Source organism: Salvelinus sp. IW2-2015, linkage group LG31 (genome assembly GCF_002910315.2).
Source record: "Salvelinus sp. IW2-2015 linkage group LG31, ASM291031v2, whole genome shotgun sequence".
Lineage (NCBI taxonomy): Eukaryota > Metazoa > Chordata > Actinopteri > Salmoniformes > Salmonidae > Salvelinus > Salvelinus sp. IW2-2015.
The window spans coordinates 9,487,414-9,500,030 of NC_036870.1; the positions used below are offsets into that span (position 1 = coordinate 9,487,414).

A 12,617-nucleotide genomic window follows, 5' to 3' on the forward strand; every position below is an offset into this window, starting at 1 on the left:
CACCCGATGTCACAGGAAGGCCATAAAGATCATCAAGGACAACACCACCCAACCACTGCCTGTTCACCCCGCTATCATCCAGAAGGCGAGTCAGTACAGGTGCATCAAAGCAGGGACCGAGAGACTGAAAAACAGCTTCTATCTCAAGGCCATCAGACTGTTAAACAGCCACCACTAACATTTAGCGGCCGCTGCCAACATACTGACTCAACTCCAGCCACTTTAAAAATGGAATTGATGGAAATTATGTAAAAATGTACCACTAGCCACTTTAAACAATGCCACTTAATATATGTTTACATACCCTACATTACCCATCTCATATGTATATGTATATACTGTACTCTATATCATCTACTGCATCTTGCCATCTTTATGTAATACATGTACCACTAGCCACTTTAAACTATGCCACTTTATGTTTACATACCCTACAGTACTCATCTCATATGTATATACCGTACTCTATACCATCTACTGCATCTTGCCTATGCCGTTCTGTACCATCACTCATTCATATATCTTTATGTCATATTCTTTATCGCCTTTACACTTGTGTGTATAAGGTAGTAGTTGTGGAATTGTTAGGTTAGATTACTTGTTGTTATTACTGCATTGTCGGAACTAGAAGCACAAGCATTTCGCTACACTCGCATTAACATCTGCTAACCATGTGTATGTGACTAATAAAATTTGATTTGATTTGATTGTTTACAAAGCATGCGACAAATAACATTTGATTTGAGCTCGCAGGTGCTGTGACAACTGACAGCAAAACTGTTCACACAGATACAAATGTGAGTTTGACGAGAAACTGAGAGAACATTCAGGAGGTGGTGAACTGGACAGGATTTGCTCCCTGGCTGACTATCTGTCCATCCCACCGAGAGACTGGCCTGGAGAAAAGACGCTGTAGGCCATTTATCTGTCAATCTGTGTCAATCCATTCAGCCCGAGTGGCGCGGGAAAGGTGAGAGAGGGGTGTCAGGCCCCAGGGCGGTCCACAAAGGGCTCAATGGAAGACCCCCTGTGGCTGTCCACAGTTCTGCCGGTCTATTAATACCGGACAGCCAGAGCCATTAGTGGTCTTGTCAATATACTGTGGGCAGGGCAAGCAGGCGGCAGGCCCGAACATAGTAGGCTATCAGGCGTTTCTGCTAGCCCTGCCCGGACACCCTCTGGTTAAGATCACAAGCCCCAAGGTAAATAACGAGCTACTAGGTCATGTGGGCGAGACACTTATTGACGAGTCGAGGAAAATCATTTCAAGCATTCCGCCTTCCAGTGCAATTTGATGGGCTACCTAGTACAAACAATGACATTCCACAAATAAAACTACGGAAGAATGTGTTAGGCAGTTTATTTTACATTTCAGTTTCAATTTTATTTATAAAATCGCTCTCATTTCTAAAAATTATTTTCTAATTTGTCATGGAATTTTGACATGCCTGGGAATGCAGACATGCCTGTCTTCCATTCATACGTGGGGATAAAGGAACGTTTTAAATAAAGAAAAATTAGATGCATAGATGTGGCGGCCTACAAAATCCATAACAATTCACATTCTCACACACATAGGTCTCGTGAGGAAAAAAAGTCCAACAGTCACTGTTAAAAGACAAAAGGGGAACTAATAGAATAATATGCACCAAAAAAAAAAAAATGGAGTGTCAGCTAATGACATGATTTCGCATTGAGGCAGAAAAACGACATCCCATTACTATGACATGTGGGTCTACTTCAGTCGTTAATGTGCCCTGCTGCATTATTTAACATTCTGCCTGTATGCCCCGCCAAAAACAATTGGTGACAACCAAAGATTGTCTGAGGTACAGTAATTGTTTGTTGCTTGTCACTGTCCCACCTTTCAAAGCCGTTACTAAGATTTACATGCCAGCAGACTTGAGGTAGATTGACTTTTGTAAAATATGACTCTAAAAACAAATCTTTATATAAAAAAAAAGGTTATTCTTTTCAGTACCGTTCCCTGAACTAAAACTAAGCCATTCGTGTCACAATCACCTGCATTAGGTCAACAAGGATAAAAGGCCTGAATGAAGAGGGATTGACAGAGTGCTGCAGAGAGGTGTAGTCAAGGCAACAGACGAGGACCTAAAGTGGACTCAGGAGGACCATAAATGTCTCGACTGCAGTCAAGAATTTGGCGGGGCAATGTAGTACCACAGGTTTGGCTGAATTAGCCACCTTATTTAAGTACATACATTTTTGGGGGATCTGCAGTCAACATACATCATCCAGCCCACATGTTGTGAACAACACACTCAGCGAACCATGAATGCATCTACTTTAAGATACTGCTCGTTGTCGTCAGTATTCTTTGCATGACAGTTACTCTCCGCTTATTACATCTCATTGTTTCACATCAATAACCCTATAGTTTCTCTAGCACTTTGGGTAACTACACTTGTCTAGATAGGATTGTTGTCGAAGCATGTGATAAATGTAACCGAACAGACCGTTCTCTGTGTAATAATGAGAATAATTTCAGTTTTATAATAAGCTCGACCTAATCAACCGCAAGGGCCGAAGCGAAAACATTGTCGATATACATGTTACATATCAAATTCGCAGACGGATCATTACGCTGGCTGAACGTCACACATAACAGACTCAAATCATATTTAGAAATCCATCATACTTTAATAAACACCAGAATACAAAAATAATGTTGACAGGACYAACCGGAACGAAAGGTTCCAAATGAAAACACCCACACAGTCAGACGGTGATACAGAAGACATTGTTATTCTAGCAGCTTATAGTGAGAGACACAAACATCTTGGAATATAGGAGCATTTTAATATTATTCATATTCTCCAGGTCACCGTCCTGTCAATATTGTACACAACAACAACAAAACTGTAGAATTGACCAGAAAATATGAATATCTTGTTATACCAGCAGCTGGGCAGAACAGATGCACTAAGGTAACCACATCAATTAGTAATGCATGTAGCAAGTATGTTGGATTTATTTATACTTTGTACACAAGGGACACGGGGAATAATGCATGTGGCGAAACTGTGAATTTAAGGCTTTGTTTGGTGGTCTTGAGATTAGAGTCGGACAAGAATTGTAGGATGTCGTGACCCATTTATGCTTTTTAAAACCACCACCACCATCACCGCCCTTAGACAGGGCTGGTAATTGCATGCTAGAGACATCGCTTTTTATTCTGACATGGTCCTTAGAAGCTGTAGCACCACTTCCCACAGAGTGAAATTGGTACTTGTTTACTTCTAAAAACAGGGGAATGGAGAATCAAAGGTTTTAAGCCTCTGTAGAGAAAGATGTTGCCCCTCTGTTCATCTTAATCACAAGATGGAGAGTGATGGAGTCACAGGAGCCCAACCAGGAACAATCTTGCCCCCCCCCCGCGCTAATGGGAGGCATCGAACTCAAAGTGTGTGTCGGGTCAGGGAAATATAGTTTGTGTGAGAGAGAATTCTATGGGTGAAACAGCTCTGCATGMGTGTGTGATTATATGCTCTCGTGAGAGTTTATCCGTGGAAGGGAGCGAGAGAGCGTTTGTGTGGAAAAGATGGTCAGAGCAGATTGGAGATCAAGGCRCTTGATAATATACACCTCTACATAACAGCAGGCTACAAGATACATGCCTTGACACACATGTAATTACATTAAGGTCATTTGTACTCATTGGTTATCTTCCAACCATTTCCCATGAGAGTAGTCTGTGATACTTACCATTACCCACACTGCACTTATAAATAACATCTCTTAAGGGAGTATTGAAGATAAACACACTTCATTAAATGTATATCTTCCATCAAGATGTACACAACCAACACCTCACATAACACTTATTTTCTTACTTCTAAAAGAAATGGATACCCATTCGCACAAAACATCATAAGGAAAACAGTTCATTTGAACACAGTGGTGATGATCTGATAATGTGATAGGAATCTGTGATTAGAGGTCGACCGATTAAATCGGCATGGCAGATTTCAAGTTTTCATAACAAATCGGTAATCGGCCTTTTTGGACGCCGATTATGGCCGATTACATTGCAATCCACGAGGAGACTGCGTGGCAGGCTGACCATCTGTTACGCGAGTGCAGCGTCAAAAGGACCTTGTGGCTGCAAGGAGCCAAGGTAAGTTGCTAGCTAGCATTAAACTTCTCTTATAAAAAAAACAATCAATCTTCACATAATCACTAGATAACTACACATGGTTGATGATATTACTAGGGTAACTAGCTTGTCCTGCGTTGCATATAATCAATGCGGTGCCTGTTAATTTATTATCGTATCACAGCCTACTTATATTTCACCAAACYGGGGATGATTTAACAAAAGCACATTCGCGAAAAATGTACCTAACCATAAACATAAATGCCTTTCTTAAAATCAATACACAGAAGTATATATTTTTAAACCTGCATATTTAGTTAAAATAAATTCATAAATTCACTTCTCTTGCGTTCAGTGCAAGCAGAGTCAGGGTATATGCAGCAGTTTGGGCCACCTGGCTCGTTGCGAACTGTGAACTAATTTACCAGAATTTTACATAATTATGACATAACATTGAAGGTTATGCAATGTAACAGCAATATTTAGACTTTGGGTTGCCACCCGTTCAATAAAATACAGAACGGTTCCGTATTTCACTGAAAGAAATTTTTTATTTTCGAAATGATCGTTTCCAGATTTGACCATATTAATGACCAAATGCTCGTATTTCTGTGTTTATTATATTAGAATTAAGTCTATGATTTAATATTTGATAGAGGAGTCTGACTGAGGGGCGGTAGGCAGCAGGCTCGTAAGCATTCATTCAAACAGCACTTTACTGCATTTGCCAGCAGCTTTTAGCAATGCTTGAGGCACAGCGCTGTTTATGACTTCCAACCTATCAACTCCCGAGATTAGGCTGGCAATACTAAAGTGCCTATAGGAACATCCAATTGTCAAAGGTATACGAAATACAAATGGTATAGAGAGAAATAGTCGACGCATCATCATTTCTATAATAACTACAACCTAAAACTTCTTAACTAGGAATATTGAACCACCAGCTTTCATATGTTTTCATGTTCCGAGCAAGGAACTTAAACGTTAGCTTTTTTACATGGAACATATTGCACTTCTACATCACTGTGTTTTGCATTATTTAAACCAAATTGAACATGTTTCATTATTTATTTGAGACTAAATAGATTATATTGATGTATTATATTAAGTAAAAATAAAAGTGTTCATTGTTCATTCAGTATTGTTGTAATTGTCATTATTATATATATATATTTAAAAAATAATAATAATAAAAATTATTTACAAAAATACAAAAAATACATTACATTTTTTAAAAACTGCCGATTAAATCAGGATTGGCTATTTTCTGGTCCTCCAATAAATCTGTATCGCCATTGAAAAATCATAATCAGTCGACCTCTATCTGTGATAAGAAAAAGCAAAGGAGAGGGAGTGGGTCACAATATTTACAGAGCAACGGCCCGGACACTAGTACCCAATCAAGTTTCCATCTGGCCGGGGTGGCACAGGAGACCACTCCAAAGGCCCTTTGAGCCAGTCCGGCTTCATTCCGGCTCCGCCAGTGTAATATTCATGTCCATGCGGGTCCCCGTGCTAAGCAGTTTCCTATCACCGTCCCCCAACCCCTTCATCAGTGAGGTTACTGTGCATGAAATGACAGATGAATGACTCAGAGATAGGCTTAGCCATCCATATGTATGACATTATGAAAAACAACTCCTGCATAACATTGGGCTATTGCACGGTGAATCAGCATGTGGGATATACACAACTCAAATCTGTACAATCACACTACACACACCCTTGCACAATACACACACACACTAGTCAGCACACACACTCGGCCGCTACTTTAAAAAGTGAACGGCGCCAATCCGACAGTGGAACATACTGCGGGTGGGGTTAGCCCCTTAACCTCGTTCCAAGTCTGGCAGCGAGTCAATTTCGGTCAACTCAGAACTCGAAAACACATATGCCGGCCAGGCTTAGAACTAATGGGCCTCGCACATGGTCAGAAATATCCCCACACACAGTCACAGGCGTATTTTGTGTGTTACTGCCCCCTTAGAAGGCCCGGCAGAGATTTTCCCATTAACATACAGCAAAAAACAACTCAACTAAGCATTTCGCCCTGCTAAAATAATGATAATACTGTATTTTGAAGACAACAAGGCAGACGGTCGACCTCATAACACTTCATAACTCCTACTGTGTTCGGGAGCAAAACTTCGCAATTACAGCCGTATGTGCGGCTTGTCTTATTAATGCTTGGGCTTATCTGCATTAAAAAAAAAAAAAAAAAAAAATMTAATTCACAAAAGCGCTCAATACCAGCCGGAAATCAGCCTCTCTCGCTCTATACCTCTACATGAGATAATGCGCAACACTTTTATGCTTCTTCTACTCCTGAATTAAACATGTGGGCTAGGAACAGCTTGTTCTGGTAAAAAAAAAAGGGAAATATTCCGCCTCCGGTCCCTCGAGCATCAGCGGCGAAACATTTCTTTACTATTAAATAGACGGTGCATTTATTGACTTGCCGGGGAAATGGAGTCCGCTTCCTTTTTTTAATTGGTCAAACTGACAGGCAGAGCAGGAGGTTCAGTTAGAGCTGGGTGTGCATGTCGATCTGTCGGTCTGTCTTGTACTATCGCTAGGCAGACTAGACGTGGCGCTGATCATTACAGGAGCTGGTTGGTCCCTCAGCGTGGAAGGCTAGTACAGCCTGGCACGGGGCCCAATACCCTGGGATGGTGCCAGCTGATCCGCTGCCCTTCGCTTAGCAGTGACGTTCCACCAACATGAACAGCCAACAGACAGTTGGAAAAACAAACTGATCTGGTCGCACCATTTCTCTCATCCAAACCCCAGCTCGGTCTACCACGTCGCTGGCCTCCCATATGTAAAAGAAAATAATGAAGAAAAAAGAAAGAAAGAAGGAAATGGAAGATGGAAACTGCCTGAGTCATTAACACCAACTGTGGTTCAACAAGGCCTGAAGGCCCAAACATCTTGACAATACAAAGACCATTTACGTAACACTGTGCTATGGAACGCCTGTGATGATGTACATTAAGACAACAAGTTACAGCTTTGTTCCTTGTCCTCCACACCGTGGTCCGCTGGAGGACGTCTTCAAGCAGTAGCCGTGGTTATGGAACGAGTGCGACCATCTATGAGCGCGTCTAAAAGTTTTACCATGAAGGCGACATTGAACGGTACAATTCCTTACCGACAAAAAGTCTTAGTGTTTTGCAGTCCTGTGGATTAGTTGGCTACTAACGCAGTCACATGGTCATTCTTCACGTTTCACTTGCTAAGCTGAAATGGAGCAGTAAGCAGCATTGAAGATGAGTTACATTGTTACAATTTATTTTGGTAGACTGACTGACTTATCGAGATGTCTAGTCATTGACCAGCGCACTCAAGTTATCATTCTGCTTGTTCCTCAGTTACAGTTCAGTTTCAACGTCTTGTTTTGTTTCTGTAGTGATTTTTTGGGGTAAAATTACCATAAGCGTAGCATGTCTATTTAGTATGCAGGGGGAGGGGTGGTTGTTGGTGGTATCGTTCCAGAGAGGTGGTTGTTGGTGGACTCTCCACCCTGTCCTCAGCTCTCCCTCCTGGACCCTGTTGGTTGACCGCCCCTCTCTAGACGTAGATGGCAGTCCGGGAGATGACCGACCCATCCCGCTGTGACTCCATGTCGTCGTCGAGGTACATGCTGACCCCTCCCATCTCCTCGTTGTGCCGGTGGATGTGATAGGCTGGAACCATGCCCACGCTAAAGCTGTCGTAGCGCTCCTCTTCCTCCTCCAGGCTGTCGCCGAGGGCGTCAAATTTCCTGCGCTCCGCCTCGTCCATCTCGCTGCTCAGCAGGATGTCGTGGGCGGTGGGAGTGGAGCCTGGCGGGCCGTGGAAGTCGTTGACATTCTCCGCCAGCGCTCCGGGGTCGCTCTCGCYGTACGTATAGATGGGCCCGTTGATGTTGGCCCCCGTGCCTTCGTTCTTGTTGCCAGCTCCGCCGAAGAGGCGGGCTTTGTTCCCGTAGGCGCCAGGCTCTCCATTGCCGGGGTAACCGCGCCGTTGCCGGCGACTGCGGGTCACCAGGACAGCAATCAGCGAGATGACCAGCAGCAGGGCCAGCAGGCTGCCGATGATAGCCCCCGCCACCATGCCCACGTTGGACGGGTCCACTATGGCCTCTGAAAAGGGGGGAGGAGAGGAGCAAAAGGTAGAGGGAGAGACAAAAAAAATGGGGGGGTAGGAAAGAGGAGGTTGGTCGGTTTTTAAATGGGCCTCTTTCCATACGAGTAGTGTTGTTGTTCTGGTGCTCTCCTGGTGAGATGCGGTCAGTGAGGTGGTGGTGTCTCGATCAGTGTTGTAGCGATTTAACTGGGATTGATTCCTCCCCTTTAGTTGCAGTTTTTTTTTTTTTTGCAGCCCCCCGTTGCCCATTTCTACGGTCCTAGTACGGTTGGTGTGAGCCAAGTTTGAGCCGGTCCACTCTTGTTTCGGTAGAGAAACAAAAATGAGGAAAACATTTTGTGACACACGATGTGACGAATCCCGGGTCTGAGATTTTGACGAGGGTACTCGGCACAAAACGCAGAGACGAGAGACAGGGAAAGACAGGAAAAGGGAAGTGAACTACAGAAGTGGTAATGACTAGCACACTGTGGTCATGCTGATGGAATTGAAAAATGGAACACGTCGACATACTGCTCTGCTCTGCCCACCCCACCCTCTCGCACCTAATGGGTCAGTTAGTTTAACCCGGGCTATGAGCGCTCCCCCACTGTAAACCAGTCCAATGGAGGAAATAAACTCAGTCACACGAGGCTATAAGAGGCAGAAAGCCACTGCAGTTTGTCCATTCCAAAAACCAGACCCCATACAGGGCAGCTTGGAATGTCCTGCCAAGACAGAGGGCTAGGGAGATGCAGGCCTGATGTCCATATCTAATCTGGGCATAGGGAGGTGAAAACATCAAAGCCACAGTACAGGGAGAAACAGGACAGGGTAGTTGGGAGTCAGGACTAAATCAACCAGCAAGGGGTAATAAATGTCAAAATGATCACAGCGAGCTTATATCACCGCCTATATTACTGTCACTCAGAGATTAGGGGGAAAGAGCACAACAGCCGACCTGAACCATCTTTCCCTGTTTCAGCGAATCACAACTTAGCGAACAGGAAGAGATTCTCAGAACAGGAAAAAGGCAGGGAAATAAAATGGATCTGGAATGGATGTTGAAAATAATGAGGAGTACAATTTCAGGTTCTTGCTGTAGGTAAAGTACAGGAAAGTACCCATATGTATAGAACTGTAAATATCCAATAATATTTAAAGGTTGACGCACTCAAGGCACTTAACGTGTCGAGAGGGAATGTACGGAGTCGAGCTGCCAGTGCTGTACAGTGTGAACTTTATCAACGGGGGTAAGCACCTTCTCAACCTCTGCATGCACGTTCACTCAATCTTCCGTCCCGTTCTCCCCTCCCCTGAATAGCTCAGCTGTTTCCATGACAATCTCAATCATTTCAATTCCAAGTAGTCTAGTCTGAAGCGACCGGGGCGTTTCTTCAATTCACCCAATTCCCTCCCTCTCTTTCCGTTTTGGAAGCAGACAAAAACACGTATTTTTTTACTCCTCAGTTCTCTACAGCCCATTTAATCCTCTCTCTCTCTGGAGACGCGAAAGTTTCTAAACAATTTATTTTGGAGAACGCGGCAGATGTGCTAAACTAACACGCAGAGCTCTCCTCACACACACACACACACAGAATTTATTGCGGTGCTCGCTCGTCCCCCTACAGAGGTGAGAAACGCTAGGAGGCATCCCCACCTCACCCCGGTGACATCCCCACCCTTAAGTCAATCTGCTTCCTCATTCACAACGCCTTCTTCCCAGCTGCAGTTCTACGCAGCAGTAACACCGTATTCACACAGTCGGCAAGCACTCTTAAGTGGCCTTGCTGGCTGCTGTGAGGATGCGTCGACAGCACACAACAAGGCGGGGTGGACTAGCGTAGCGCCGAGGGCGCCCCTCCCAGTCTGACACGCACCACAACAACGTAAGCTAGGATTAATGAAAAGAAACGACTCATGGCGTGATCGTAAAATAAAAATGCATCCTGGAAAGCAGATGGGTGAAACTGGATCGGGTATTGATTTCCAGTTTGGTGTCTGGCAGTATGTGGCTAGATGTAAACACACCGCATTTCATAGCTGCAAAGGATAAACATCTTGTTAATGGCTATACTCTGCATACTGATATAGAAATTTGAGAGGGTCCATCAACAAATATTATTGGGTTACCGTCTAAACACATCTGATGGTTTAGCTTACGGGCACATTATTTAGACGCCAATGCTACAGTACACGAGGCACACAATTTACCATTTGTTAGCACCCGTTTGTCTTAAGACTCAATAAATCATAACATGAATTTCTATTCTTAGTAAGGACTCGGATTCTCAATCAGTTCTGCAACTACTGTACCAAGACTGCATTATACACAGACACATGTATTTCGAGACCAATTTTAAGTTAGACAAATCCTGCTGCGATGTTGAATCCAGACCTTGGCTGTTGATAGAGATCAACAAACGCACACGGTGAATAGCAATGCTGCAATCTGCGTCAAAATGAATTATTCTGTGTTTCCATGAGTCATTCATGAGGGGAAGCTGAAGGGACAGAACAGGAAAGGAGAGAGAAAAAGTAGTGTGTGGTTCCAGCTCTCTTCTTCCAGAACAGAGTGAGGAGGCCCAAAAGCTAGGGTAGAGGGGAAGAGCAATCCTCAGTACTAGTCCTGAAGGATTTAGGGCACTCCGTCTTGCATTGACTACCCATTGATTAATGATGGGGATTATTGAGACGATAGTCATCTGATGTGCCATAGAGCTAACCCTCTGGCTAATTGAAAGGTAGCTTCATGACCCTGGAGGATTACAGAGGTATGCTCCTGCCGTAGGCTATGCAGATAGTGCAGCCTGTTCTGCTGGTCAGGCCAGAGGGCAGTTGCATTTACAAGCCTGAGAAATGAGGGAAATGACAAAGCGCCAGGCACAAATGGCAGGGTGTGAGCGGTTAATGCAACGGCAAAGCGTTCGGCTTAGACTTTATCATTCAAATTGAAATGCAGCCGCTCACAGGCAAGGCAATCATTGCCCTTTGCTTGGGTCTGTTAGACGCCTGGCAGTGGAATGACAAATCAGGCATATCATTCTGTCGCTCTTTGACGTCAAACGGCTGAGGCAGAGCGGGATTGGAATTGGGGGGGGGGGGGGGGGGTCTCTCCTGAGAAGTCTGGCTGCTACTGCAGGTAGTGTTGGTGGAGAACTGACGCACCAGAGTAAAATGGAAAATGTGGCCCAAGTTCAGTGAAGGAAGCACAAGGTTGTTGCTGACATTTGAATGAAAGTCAAACAAAGTCTTCCTGACTAGTAAGTAATGAACCTCACATTTCTATCAGAAATATTTAGGAGATATACGGTGCATTCAGAAAGTATTCAGACCCCTTGACCTTTTCCACATTTTGATACTTTACAACCTTATTCTAAAATGGATTAAATGAAATGTTTTTTCATCATCAATCTACACAGAATACCCCATAATAACAAACAGCCTTTTAGAAATGTTGGCAAATTTATAAATAAATAAAAAACAGAAACACCTTTTTTTACATAAGTAGTCAGACCCTTCGCTATGAGACTCGAAATTGAGCTCAGGTGCGACCTGTTTCCATTGATCATCCTTGAGATGTTTCTACGACTTAATTGGAGTCCACCTGTAGTAAATTCAATTGATTGGACATGATTTGGAAAGGCACACACGTCTATATAAAAAGGTCCCACAGTTGAGAGTGCATGTCAAAGCAAAAACCGAGCCATGAGGTCGAAGGAATTGTCCGTAGAGCTTCGAGACAGGATTGTGTCGAGGCACAGATCTGGGGAAGGGTACCACAACATTTCTGCAGCATTGAAGGTTCCCAAGAACACAGTGTCCTCCATCATTCTTAAATGGAAGAAGTTTGAAACCACCAAGACTCTTCCTAGAGCTGGCTGCCTGGCCAAACTGAGCAATCGGGGGAGAAGAGCTTTGGCCAGGGAGGTGACCAAGAACTCGATGGTCTCTGACAGAGTTTCAGAGTTCCTCTGTGGAGATGGGAGAACCTTCCAGAAAGACAACCACCTCTACAGCACTCTACCAATCAGGCCTTTATGGTAGAGTGGCCAGACGGAAGCCACTCCTCAGTAAAAAGGCACATGACAGCCCGCTTGGAGTTTGCAAAAGGCACCTAAAGGACACTGACCATGGGAAACAAGATTCTCTGGTCTGATGAAACCAAGATTGAACTCCTTGGCCTGAATGCCAAGCGTCACATCTGGAGGAAACCTGGCACCATCCCTACGGTGAAGCATGGTGGTGACAGCATCATGCTGTGGGGATGTTTTTCAGTGGAAGGGACTGGGAGACTAGTCAGGATCGAGGGAAAGATGAACGGAGCGAAGTACAGAGAGATCCTTGATGAAAACCTGCTCAGGACCTCAGACTAGGGTGAAGGTTCACG

General features: G+C 44.1%; 1 protein-coding gene across 2 annotated transcripts in view; it reads right to left on the minus strand.

The window, feature by feature from the left end:
* pvrl2l (PVR cell adhesion molecule related 2 like) overlaps nt 1-12,617 on the minus strand; it is an 83,262-nt gene that overhangs the window by 36,546 nt on the left and 34,099 nt on the right. The window contains exon 7 of one of the 2 annotated variants that reach the window (XM_023976666.2): nt 2,637-8,244. The exons of the other annotated variant lie outside the window; for it this stretch is intronic. Within the exon in view, the coding sequence (XP_023832434.1) occupies nt 7,691-8,244 (554 nt within the window). The 3' untranslated portion in view covers nt 2,637-7,690. Of the gene's footprint in view, nt 1-2,636; nt 8,245-12,617 lie in introns of those variants that run through there. 2 annotated transcript variants of the gene reach the window in all.